General features: G+C 46.6%; 1 protein-coding gene across 1 annotated transcript in view; it reads left to right on the top strand.

The window, feature by feature from the left end:
• Nucleotides 1-12,846, top strand: part of LOC126109641 (probable cytochrome P450 304a1) — a 131,254-nt gene that overhangs the window by 106,169 nt on the left and 12,239 nt on the right. Inside the window, exon 7 of the mRNA XM_049914687.1 lies at nucleotides 2,480-2,597. Within this exon, the coding sequence (XP_049770644.1) occupies nucleotides 2,480-2,597 (118 nt within the window). The remainder of the gene's footprint in view (nucleotides 1-2,479; nucleotides 2,598-12,846) is intronic.

The raw sequence follows: 12,846 nt of genomic DNA, 5'->3' as shown, positions 1-12,846 counted from the left end.
ATTTGGCATGGTTAATTTTAAGGGGTGGCCAGATGCCCTTCCTGCTGCCACCCCGTACCCCACGGGAAGGAATTAGTGTACCCCAGCTGTCTGCATCTAGTGTAAATCATGAAACACTGCGAATGTGTAGCAAATGTCTGCGCCTCGTGTAACTGAGGGGAAACGTGGAGACCAGCCTGGTATTCACCTGGTGGGATGTCGAAAACCGCCTAAAAACCACATCCATGGCGTCGTTAATCTGCCGGGCGGATTCGAACTGGGGCCGGCGCGCCCACCCGAGTCCAGGAAGCAGCGCATTAGCGCTCTCGGCTAACCTGGCGGGTTCTGTTCCCACAAAACATGTGTCATGAAAGGCAGCCCACACGCAAATGGCTGGAAAAATTCGTTTTTGTCCATATCTCCGCTCCTCTTGGAGCTAGGAGGTTATAGACCCACAGTACTGATACTACTGAGGCCTGTTTTTGCTGTGACAAATCTTTGTAAAATCGACCTATGTGTTTAGTAGCAGATCGTGGAATACACGCATACACACGTCCACTCTGTTTTTTACATGTAACAGATAGTAGATAACAGATTAAACTACCTACAATTCTCCCAATACACTGAAGTCGACAATTTGCCTACCCTACAACTGGCACTGCGTACTCACTCCGTTTCACACCACTATTACTGTATTTGAACACTACAGAATATTTTTTTTCTACTCATCTTCTTTAACTTACCCCACATTTAAAACAAGCTACCATTTATTACATCAACTAGAAATTCTATCTAACAATAAGTCATCTTCTATCCCCCTGTATTTGCTCAAAAATTAAACTCCTGTACACTACAGCATATCAGCAAACAGCCACAGATTTCTGATCACCACATCCATATCCATAAGATCGTTTATGTGTATGGGGAACAAGAGCAGTCCTGTCACACTTCCATGGGGCACTCAGAGTGATACCTTTGCATCAGGTGAACACTCCCCATTCAGGAAAGGCAGTACGTTCTAATATAAGGAGCGATAAAAAAGTTTCTATTCGAAGGCTGCACACCTCACGATCGGCATGCCAATGAGACAAAATTGCCATGAGAATTGGGGGAATCATTCCTTCGATGCACCAGACGGGAAATATCCATTTGGTAAAACACCATGTGCTGCTGCTTGAGGAAGTCCATAAACTGCCTGCTCCACCTCCTTGTCCGACTGAAATCGTCGCCCCTTCAAGGCAAACTTTTAAGGGATCAAAAGCATGATGATCGCATGGAGAGAGATCGGGACTACAGAGCAGGTGCTCGACTGTCTTTCACTTGAATCGGTGAACTTTTGCTGGCCTCCTATATCGACCAGCGTCTTGTGTCGAATTGGGGCCAGCATACCATTCCGCAACAGTGGTTTTGTACAGACATGCTGCCTCATACACATCATCATCCCCTGATAGATGTCTATCGGTATTTGTCCTTCGGTAGTCAAGAAAAGAATAATGGAACGTTGGTCCTATTTGGACGTTTGTGGCAATAACGTCCCTGTAGTTCACCTTTGAGCCGGCCGGAGTGGCCGTGCGGTTCTAGGCGCTACAGTCTGGAGCCGGGTGACCGCTCCAGTCGCAGGTTCGAATCCTGCCTCGGGCATGGATGTGTGCGATGTCCTTAGGTTAGTTAGGTTTAATTAGTTCTAAGTTCTAGGCGACTGATGACCGCAGAAGTTAAGTCGCATACTGCTCAGAGCCATTTGAGCCAACCAAGTTCACCTTTCTGCACTTACTTCATACACGTCAGAAAGACAAATACCACATCAATCTCTTGTCTATATGTTGATGCTTATATACCTGCATTGGAGTCGCACTATGTTGCATGTAGGGTGCAGCAATGCCTCAAACGGAAATTTTTTGAGTGCTCCATGTACCTGTACTTGAAAAGTCTTTGAGACACTCACGTATCTGAGAACCTACTCTTTATCCTCAGAGCTTCGTTAACGGTCCACAGAGTGGTATTATGTCAAATATGCAGGAAAATGGAATCTGCCGGTTGCCCTTTATCCATGGCTCATGGGATTCTGGTTTGTCGATGTAAGCTTTGGTTCCCCAAGAAAATTTATTGACGAATTTAGAATGTGTTCAAGAATTCTGCAGCATTAAGGATGTTGGTCTGTGAATTTATAGGTACCCTTCTTACAAACAGCAGTTAGCTGCACTTACTTCCAGTCGCTTAGGAATTTTAGCAGGGCGAGTAATTACCGCTAAATGCAAGCTAAGTATGGGGCCAATGCTGAAGAGTACTCTTTGTAAACCTAAATCTGGAGTCCATCTGACCTGGCAACTTATTTGTTTTCAGTCCTTTCAGCTGTCTTTCAGTGCCATAGATGCCTATCTCTGTGTCCTCCGTATGTGATTTTGCACGTCAGTCAAAAGCCATTACACCACACATAGAAGCAAAGTTGCCCACTTGATAATGACACACAAGTGAAAAAGCACGTTCTCGATTGTTACAGCCTGCCGTACACCGAAGCCACGCTGAAGGAGGTGATGAGGATCAACACCCCCGCACCCATCAGCGTCCCGCACAAGGTGACGGAGGACACCTCGCTGCAGGGCTACTCCCTGCCAAAGGTGAGCTTCCGGTGTATCTCTTACTCTGAGGGGAAATTTTCGCTTTCATAACTGTCTTGATTAACAGTTCATACTTCATTTACGAGGGATATTCTGAAAGTAAGTCGTTGTTTTTCATACGGAAACTTAATTGCCAAAAACAAATACACCATGGCATCATGAACACCCACCTTGCACTACTTTTCAACATAGTCTCAACTGACATTCAGACATTTGTTGTAGAGTGCAATCAATTTAAAGAAACCACTCTAGTAAATCCAGGTGCCCTGCAATGTAATGAATTGTCGCACAGTCTGCTCCTCCTCAACACTGGTTTGGGAGTGATATTCGAAGAGTGCAGTTTTCAATGCAGGGGGCAGGTGAAAGACCAATGGGGCAAGACTGGGGCCGTACATTAGGTACAGGGTGTTTCAAAAATGACCGGTATATTTGAAACGGCAATAAAAACTAAACGAGCAGCGATAGAAATACACCGTTTGTTGCAATATGCTTGGGACAACAGTACATTTTCAGGCGGACAAACTTTCGAAATTACAGTAGTTACAATTTTCAACAACAGATGGCGCTGCAAGTGATGTGAAAGATATAGAAGACAACGCAGTCTGTGGGTGCGCCATTCTGTACGTCGTCTTTCTGCTGTAAGCGTGTGCTGTTCACAACGTGCAAGTGTGCTGTGGACAACATGGTTTATTCCTTAGAACAGAGTATTTTTCTGGTGTTGGAATTCCACCGCCTAGAACACAGTGTTGTTGCAACAAGACGAAGTTTTCAACGGAGGTTTAATGTAACCAAAGGACCGAAAAGCGATACAATAAAGGATCTGTTTGAAAAATTTCAACGGACTGGGAACGTGATGGATGAACGTGCCGGAAAGGTAGGGCGACCGCGTATGGCAACCACAGAGGGCAACGCGCAGCTAGTGCAACAGGTGATCCGACAGCGGCCTCGGGTTTCCGTTCGCCGTGTTGCAGCTGCGGTCCAAATGACGCCAACGTCCACGTATCGTCTCATGCGCCAGAGTTTACACCTCTATCCATACAAAATTCAAATGCGGCAACCCCTCAGCGCCGCCACCATTGCTACACGAGAGACATTCGCTAACGATATAGTGCGCAGGATTGATGACGGCGATATGCATGTGGGCAGCATTTGGTTTACTGACGAAGCTTATTTTTACTTGGACGGCTTCGTCAATAAACAGAACTGGCGCATATGGGGAACCGAAAAGCCCCATGTTGCAGTCCCATCGTCCCTGCATCCTCAAAAAGTAGTGGTCTGGGCCGCCATTTCTTCCAAAGGAATCATTGGCCCATTTTTCAGATCCGAAACGATTACTGCATCACGCTATCTGGACATTCTTCGTGAATTTGTGGCGCTACAAACTGCCTTAGACGACACTGCGAACACCTTGTGGTTTATGCAAGATGGTGCCCGGCCACGTCGCACGGCCGACGTCTTTAATTTCCTGAATGAATATTTCGATGATCGTGTGATTGCTTTGGGCTATCCGAAACATACAGGAGGCGGCGTGGATTGGCCTCCCTATTCGCCAGACATGAACCCCTGTGACTTCTTTCTGTGGGGACACTTGAAAGACCAGGTGTACCGTCAGAATCCAGAAACAATTGAACAGCTGAAGCAGTACATCTCATCTGCATGTGAAGCCATTCCGCCAGACACGTTGTCAAAGATTTCGGGTAATTTCATTCAGAGACTACGCCATATTATTGCTACGCATGGTGGATATGTGGAAAATATCGTACTATAGAGTTTCCCAGGCCGCAGCGCCATCTGTTGTTGACAATTGTAACTACTGTAATTTCGAAAGTTTGTCTGCCTGAAAATGTACTGTTGTCCTAAGCATATTGCAACAAACGGTGTAGTTCTATCGCTGCTCGTTTAGTTTTTATTACCGTTTCAAATATACCGGTCATTTTTGAAACACTCTGTAGTTCAGTCTGTTTCATCCGAATTAACAGGTCTGATTCTGTGTGAGCATTGCCTGTGTGGTTTTGCGTTCTTGTCCAAGAGCACAAAACCTTCATTCAAGATCCTGGCTCATGGCAGGAGTTTGGTGAGGATGTCGCAGTAGTGTGCCACATTGACGGTCCCTTCCCTTTGCGCTCCAGAGCGCTGTAGCCATAACATGTCTGGCAAAGAGTGACACATTAAATTTTTTCTCCTCTGGTGAACTGCAATGAGGCAGCCATGGATTCTGGGGAAAAGTGGTGCACCCATGTCTCATTACCTGTGTTGATTCTGAACACGAGCTCATCTATATAATAAAATGGAACATCTACAGTCGTCCTTACAATGTTATGTACACTCCTGGAAATTGAAATAAGAACACCGTGAATTCATTGTCCCAGGAAGGGGAAACTTTATTGACACATTCCTGGGGTCAGATACATCACATGATCACACTGACAGAACCACAGGCACATAGACACAGGCAACAGAGCATGCACAATGTCGGCACTAGTACAGTGTATATCCACCTTTCGCAGCAATGCAGGCTGCTATTCTCCCATGGAGACGATCGTAGAGATGCTGGATGTAGTCCTGTGGAACGGCTTGCCATGCCATTTCCACCTGGCGCCTCAGTTGGACCAGCGTTCGTGCTGGACGTGCAGACCGCGTGAGACGACGCTTCATCCAGTCCCAAACATGCTCAATGGGGGACAGATCCGGAGATCTTGCTGGCCAGGGTAGTTGACTTACACCTTCTATAGCACGTTGGGTGGCACGGGATACATGCGGACGTGCATTGTCCTGTTGGAACAGCAAGTTCCCTTGCCGGTCTAGAAATGGTAGAACGATGGGTTCGATGACGGTTTGGATGTACCGTGCACTATTCAGTGTCCCCTCGACGATCACCAGTGGTGTACGGCCAGTGTAGGAGATCGCTCCCCACACCATGATGCCGGGTGTTGGCCCTGTGTGCCTCGGTCGTATGCAGTCCTGATTGTGGCGTTCACCTGCACGGCGCCAAACACGCATACGACCATCATTGGCACCAAGGCAGAAGCGACTCTCATCGCTGAAGACGACACGTCTCCATTCGTCCCTCCATTCACGCCTGTCGCGACACCACTGGAGGCGGGCTGCACGATGTTGGGGCGTGAGCGGAAGACGGCCTAACGGTGTGCGGGACCGTAGCCCAGCTTCATGGAGACGGTTGCGAATGGTCCTCGCCGATACCCCAGGAGCAACACTGTCCCTAATTTGCTGAGAAGTGGCGGTGCGGTCCCGTCCCCTATGGCACTGCGTAGGATCCTACGGTCTTGGCGTGCATCCGTGCGTCGCTGCGGTCCGGTCCCAGGTCGACGGGCACGTGCACCTTCCGCCGACCACTGGCGACAACATCGATGTACTGTGGAGACCTCACGCCCCACGTGTTGAGCAATTCGGCGGTACGTCCACCCGGCCTCCCGCATGCCCACTATACGCCCTCGCTCAAAGTCCGTCAACTGCACATACGGTTCACGTCCACGCTGTCGCGGCATGCTACCAGTGTTAAAGACTGCGATGGAGCTCCGTATGCCACGGCAAACTGGCTGACACTGACGGCGGCGGTGCACAAATGCTGCGCAGCTAGCGCCATTCGACGGCCAACACCGCGGTTCCTGGTGTGTCCGCTGTGCCGTGCGTGTGATCATTGCTTGTACAGCCCTCTCGCAGTGTCCGGAGCAAGTATGGTGGGTCTGACACACCGGTGTCAATGTGTTCTTTTTTCCATTTCCAGGGGTGTATTATATGGCTACCAGTTTCAGTGCTCCAGTATACCATCTTCAGGTCTTCACTGATGCTGAGGTGGTAACTCCATTCGTATACAGCGGTTATCAGTAGCCAATATTATGTAGTTGATGGTTGGAGACACATCATCATTGTTACAGGATTTTGTGTCGTCTTGCCACTGTAGAGTTTTGTAGCAGGGGAAGCAAGAGAAAGGATGTTGTTTGGTGGCCGGTGTCCTCTTTCTGCAGCACAACTGCACACATTTATTAACAGGGTTCTTTATTCGTAAGAACAGGAAGCTACATACCTTTAAGCAAGTTGTTGTCGTACAAGCTCTTCTGTAATAGTCCACATTAGCCTCACTGCTAGTGAAGCAGCTCTATAAACACTAAAGTCTTGTAGCCAGTGACGTGACCTGACAACTAGAACAGCGACTGAGCAAGTAACTGAGCTGCGACTCTGGCTCACTGAGTGACCGTCTAACTGGGCTGACTGTCAGTGACTGACTAGGCCCTCCGGTCAGCGGCGGCGGCGGTCTAAATACCGGTGGTCGAGAGGGCATCGGCGGCGCGTTGCTTGCGAGTCTGCCTCTGGCCGTTCTCCTGAAAGGCCCGCTTGTTTCAGCGCCTATTATCGATCTTTTCGCAACCTCTTTGTCGACCAGCGTGCTGACGACGGCTTACGCCAGCACACGGGTAGTCTGTGAAAAGCAGTTCATAGATATTCACTACTGATGAATTGTGTATACGATTGGAGTTAACCCCCTCATATGAAACTTCCTGGCAGATTAAAACTGTGTGCCCGACCGAGACTCGAACTCGGGACCTTTGCCTTTCGCGGGCAAGTGCTCTACCATCTGAGCTACCGAAGCACGACTCACGCCCGGTACTCACAGCTTTACTTCTGCCAGTAATTTCCTACCTTCCAAACTTTACAGAAGCTCTCCCCCAGGTTGTGGCTAAGCCATGTCTCCACTATATCCTTTCTTTCAGGAGTGCTAGTCCTGCAAGGTTCGCAGGAGAGCTTCTGTAAAGTTTGGAAGGTAGGAGACGAGGTACTGGCAGAAGTAAAGCTGTGAGTACCGGGCGTGAGTCGTGCTTCGGTAGCTCAGATGGTAGAGCACTTGCCCGCGAAAGGCAAAGGTCCCGAGTTCGAGTCTCGGTCGGGCACACAGTTTTAATCTGCCAGGAAGTTTCATATCAGTGCACACTCTGCTGCAGAGTGAAAATCTCATTCTGGAAACATCCCCCAGGCTGTGGCTAAGCCATGTCTCCACAATATCCTTTCTTTCAGGAGTGCTAGTTCTGCAAGGTTCGCAGGAGAGCTTCTGTAAAGTTTGGAAGGTAGGAGGAGATGTACTGGCAGAAGTAAAGCCGTGAGTACCGGGCGTGAGTCGTGCTTCGGTAGCTCAGATTGTAGAGCACTTGCCCGCGAAAGGCAAAGGTCCCGAGTTCGAGTCTCGGTCGGGCACACAGTTTTAATCTGGCAGGAAGTTTCATATCAGCGCACACTCCGCTGCGGAGTGAAAATCTCATTCTGAACCCCCTCATAGTCAGTTAATGCCAGAAGATGGTGTACAGAAGCATCGAAACTAATAGGCATATAATAAATAATATCTAAATGACGACTGAAGACCCCCAAACCTCCAATGAGAAGAATGGACATACAAAAGCGAACTAATTTAGCTGTTGCACATACTGCATCAAGTGATTGAGGCTGATTCCAGCTCGTGCGCTCTTGTGATTCGGGATCAGGTCCCTCAGCACCCATCTTTCATCGGGTGTAGAAGTATGAAACCGTTGCAATAATTACACCTCTGTTGTTTAAAACTTATAAACAATATTTTATTCAAAATAATCCCCATTGCTATTTATAATTTCTCCCACCTGTCTGGCAGAATATGAATGCCACACCAAAAAAACAGTTCATCTTTTGAAGCGAAACGGCTAGGGAGCCATTTTCGTACATTTTCATACGAATTGAAGCGTTGTTCAGTGAGAGCGTGTCCCAGTGATGCAAATAGATAATAATCGGACGGAGCCAAGTCTGAAGAATAAGCCGCATGCCGTAGGATTTCCCAACCGAACGTCTCGATCGTTCCCCTGATCCGTTTTGCTGTGTTTGATGGGGTGTTATCATGACTTTGTGTTGCCTTTCTCCATATTTCGGTCGCTTTTCACGTAATATACGACTTAAATGGATCATTTGCTGTTGGTAGCGACCAGTGTTAATGGTTTCACCAGGTTTTAGCAGTTCATGACAGATGACACCGTTCTGATCCATCAAACACACAGCATTGTCTTCTTTCCAAAGAGATTTGGTCTTGCAGTGGATGCCGATGGTTTGCCTGGATTCACCAACGATTTACGACGCTTAGGATTATCAAAATACGAGGGTAAGTCAATTATTATCGGCAAAGTAATTATAAAATTTTATTGTAATCAAATAGGAAACTTACAAGAACATCATTTTTCGACATAGTTTCCTTGCGTTTCAACACACTTGGTAGATCGTTTTACAAGCTTCCTGATGTCCTCATAAAGGAAGGTTCTCGGTTGAGCTGCGAGCCAGGAATGCACCGCTTCTTTCACTGCTTCCTCCGAGGCAAATCGACGGCCCCTTAATGCCTGTTTGAGTGGACCAAACAAGTGATACTCAGAAGGGGCAAGATCAGGAATATATGGAGGATGATCCAGTACTTCAAATTTGAGTTTCTGGAGCGTTTCAGCAGTGTGGGCAGCAATATGCTCAAAATGGTTCAAATGGCTCTGAGCACTATGGGACTTAACATCTACGGTCATCAGTCCCCTAGAACTTAGAACTGCTTAAACCTAACTAACCTAAGGACAGCACACAACACCCAGCCATCACGAGGCAGAGCAAATCCCTGACCCCGCCGGGAATCGAACCCGGGAACTCGGGCGTGGGAAGCGAGAACGCTACCACACGACCACGAGACGCGGGCGCAGCAATATGCGGACGGGCATTGTCGTGCATTTTGATGTTGGATGTTTCCATTCCACACTTTGCCGTTTACTCTCCGGCTCGTAATGATGCATCCATGTTTCGTCACCAGTAATTTTTACTAACAGTTGTTTCTCAGCACAACTTACTGTGCAATAACCTTACAAGCTTTTCAGACTGTTTCTGACCGCCTTGTATGGTTGTTTCTCTTTGTTACAGGTTTTACTAAATTTTCTCCTCATTTAAAGACTGTTTCCACTCATAATACTAAGTGGAAATTTTGTCCAAGACTTCTTGCATTTCTTTAGAATCGTCCAACGATGGTACTTCCCTGGACAACTGCTAGCGCTATTGATCCTGTCTGTTAAATCATTTGCGTATGTTGAAAACATCAGAGGTCTTATTACACTACTTTGAGACACACCCGATGTTACTTTCCCTTCTACGAAACATCTGCTTCCAGTATAACGTACTGGTTACTATTAGACAAATATTCTTCGAGCCAGTCACATATTTGTGAAAATAGACCGTATGATCGTACCTTGCTCAGTTTTCGACAACCTGGTACAGTTCTGAATGCCATTCGCAAATCTAGGAAAATGGAATGTAGTTGTTCACAGGCATCTATCATTTGCAAGATGTTACGGTCAGTTCCGCAAGAGAGTGTACGCCACTGTCTGTATGAAATAAAAGATTCTATTATAAATGTATGCGTACATGAAAATACATGTTATTACTAATTGCACAATTGCCTAAAAGTTAATCCAATCGCCCCCATTATCGAGTATAGCTCGGCACCTTAGCCCTCTCACCGGTAAATAAACCAAGTTTCCAACCTCTAAACATCGTCTGACACACGTCGCTACGAATGACTTTGCCTGTCTAAGAATTTTAGCGGCAGCTTCATATGAAAGCTTTGGTCCATTCGGATGATTTACGAGGAAGACCGCCTCGTGACGCTTCAGATATTTTGTACTCATTTTAAACTGCAACAGACAAAACAAAACATTAAACTCTCACACTGTTATGAAACTTCCTGGCAGATTAAAACTGTGTGCCCGACCGAGACTCGAACTCGGGACCTTTGCCTTTCGCGGGCAAGTGCTCTACCATCTGAGCTACCGAAGCACGACTCACGCCCGGTACTCACAGCTTTACTTCTGCCAGTATCTCGTCTCCTACCTTCCAAACTTTACAGAAGCTCTCACACTGTTTATCGGTATATTGTGCAAAATCGCATTGATTACAGATTCGAGATCGATACCAGAGATGTCGCTGCTGCCGACGTCACATTTAAAATTATGGGGTACACCTTCTTGTGAAACTGACTGTATATAGACTCTGTGATCAAAAGTATCCCGACACCCCGAAAAACATACGTTTTTCATATTAGGTGCATTGTGCTGCCACCTATATATATGAAGTTGTAAGTCATTTTCAGCCAGGTGTCCGGATACATTTGATCGCATACACACACACACACACACACACACACACATATATATATATATATATATATATATATATATATATATAAGTTTCTCCATATAAGCGACCTCAGTAGTCATTAGACACCGTCAGAGCAGAATGGTGCGTTCCGCGGAACTCATGGACATCGAATGTAGTCAGGTGATTGGGTGTCACTTGGGTCACGCGCCTATACGCGAGATTTCCACACTCCTGAACATGCCTAGGTCAACTGTTTCCGATGTGATAGCGAAGTGGAAACGTGAAGGGACACGTACAGCACAAAAGCGTACGGGCCTACGTCGTCTGTTGACTGACAGACACTGCCGACAGTTGAAGAGGGTCATAATGTAAAATAGGCAGACATCTATCCAGACCATCACACAGGAATTCCAATCTGCATCGGGATCCACTGCAAGTACTATGACAGTTAGGCTGGAGGTGAGAAAACTTGGATTTCATGGTCAAGCGGCTGCTCATAAACCACACATCACGCCGGCAAATGCCAAACGACGCATCGCTTCGTATAAGGAGCGTAAACATTCGACGACTGAACAGTGTAAAAACGTTGTGTGGAGTGACGAATCACGGTACACAATGTGACGAGCCGATGGCAGGATGTGGGTATGGCGAATGCCCGGTGCACGTCATCTGCCAGTGTGTGATGTGCCAACAGTAAAATTTGGAGGAGGTGGTGTTATGGTGTGGTCATATTTTCCATGGAGGGGGCTTGCACCCCTTGTTGTTTTGCGTGGCACTGTCACAGCACAGGCCTAAATTGATATTTTAAGCACCTTCTTGCTTCCCACTGTTGAAGAGCTATTCGGGGATGGTGATGGCATCTGTCAACACTATCAAGCACCTGTCCATAATGCGTGGCTGTGGCTGAGTTGTTACACGACAATAACATCCCTGTAGTGGACTGACCTGCACAGAGTCCTGACCTGAATCCTATGAACACCTTTGGGATGTTTTGGAACGCCGACTTCGAGCCAGGCCTCACCGCCCCACATCGATACCTCTTCTCAGTGCAGCACTCCGTGAAGAATGGTGTGCCATTCCCCAAGAAACCTTCCAGCGCCTGATTGAACATATGGCTGCGAGAGTGGAATAAGTCTTCAAGGCTAAGGGTGTGCCAACACCATACTGAATTCTAGCATTACCAATGGAGGGCACCATGAACTTATAAGTCATTTTCAGCCAGGTGTCCGGATACATTTGATCTCACACACACACACACACACACACACACACATACACACACACACATATATATATATATATATATATATATATATATATATATATATATATATATATATATATATATATATATATACCTGGCTGAAAATGACTTACAACTTTGTGGTGCCCTCCATCGGTAGTGCTGGAATTCAGTATGGTGTTGGCCCACCCCAATATATATATATATATATAGGGTGAGTCACCTAACGTTACCGCTGGATACATTATTTCGTAAACCACATCAAATACTGACGAACCGATTCCACAGACCGAACGTGAGGAGAGGGGCTAGTGTAATTGTTTAATACAAACCATACAAAAATGCACGGAAGTATGTTTTTGCGGAATGTGCAGGTGCACCATCATGCTGATACCACATACCTCGACGTGTTTCCAGTGGGACATTTTCGAGCAACGTTGGCAGATCATTCTGTAATTGAAAACGGAAACCACGTGTGTACGTGTACCTCACCCCTCATGGTAATGCACATGTACGTAAGTGAAAAAGAGCAATAAAAAGGTGTTAGCATGTGGACGTAATGTGCTGCTCCAGTCTCTTCTGTACCTAAGGTCCATCACCGTTCCCTTTGGATCCCTACGTAATTCGGTGCTCTCCGATACACACGATCAAACAGCGGAGGAGTGGTACTCAAGCGTCAACTTTAGGTTACAATATCTCCGGATGTAATTAACATTTTACAATGCAACAAACGGCACTGATTACGTATTTCTTTAAATGTTCAGATGTGCTAACAAAACTAACGTGGTTCCATTTAAAAAAACGTAGGTTTGTGTTAAAAAACATACTTCCGTGCAGTTTTGTATGGTTTGTATT

The sequence above is a fragment of the Schistocerca cancellata genome, chromosome 12 (assembly GCF_023864275.1).
Source record: "Schistocerca cancellata isolate TAMUIC-IGC-003103 chromosome 12, iqSchCanc2.1, whole genome shotgun sequence".
NCBI classification, from domain to species: domain Eukaryota; kingdom Metazoa; phylum Arthropoda; class Insecta; order Orthoptera; family Acrididae; genus Schistocerca; species Schistocerca cancellata.
This window is presented reverse-complemented; position numbering and strand designations above follow the sequence as displayed.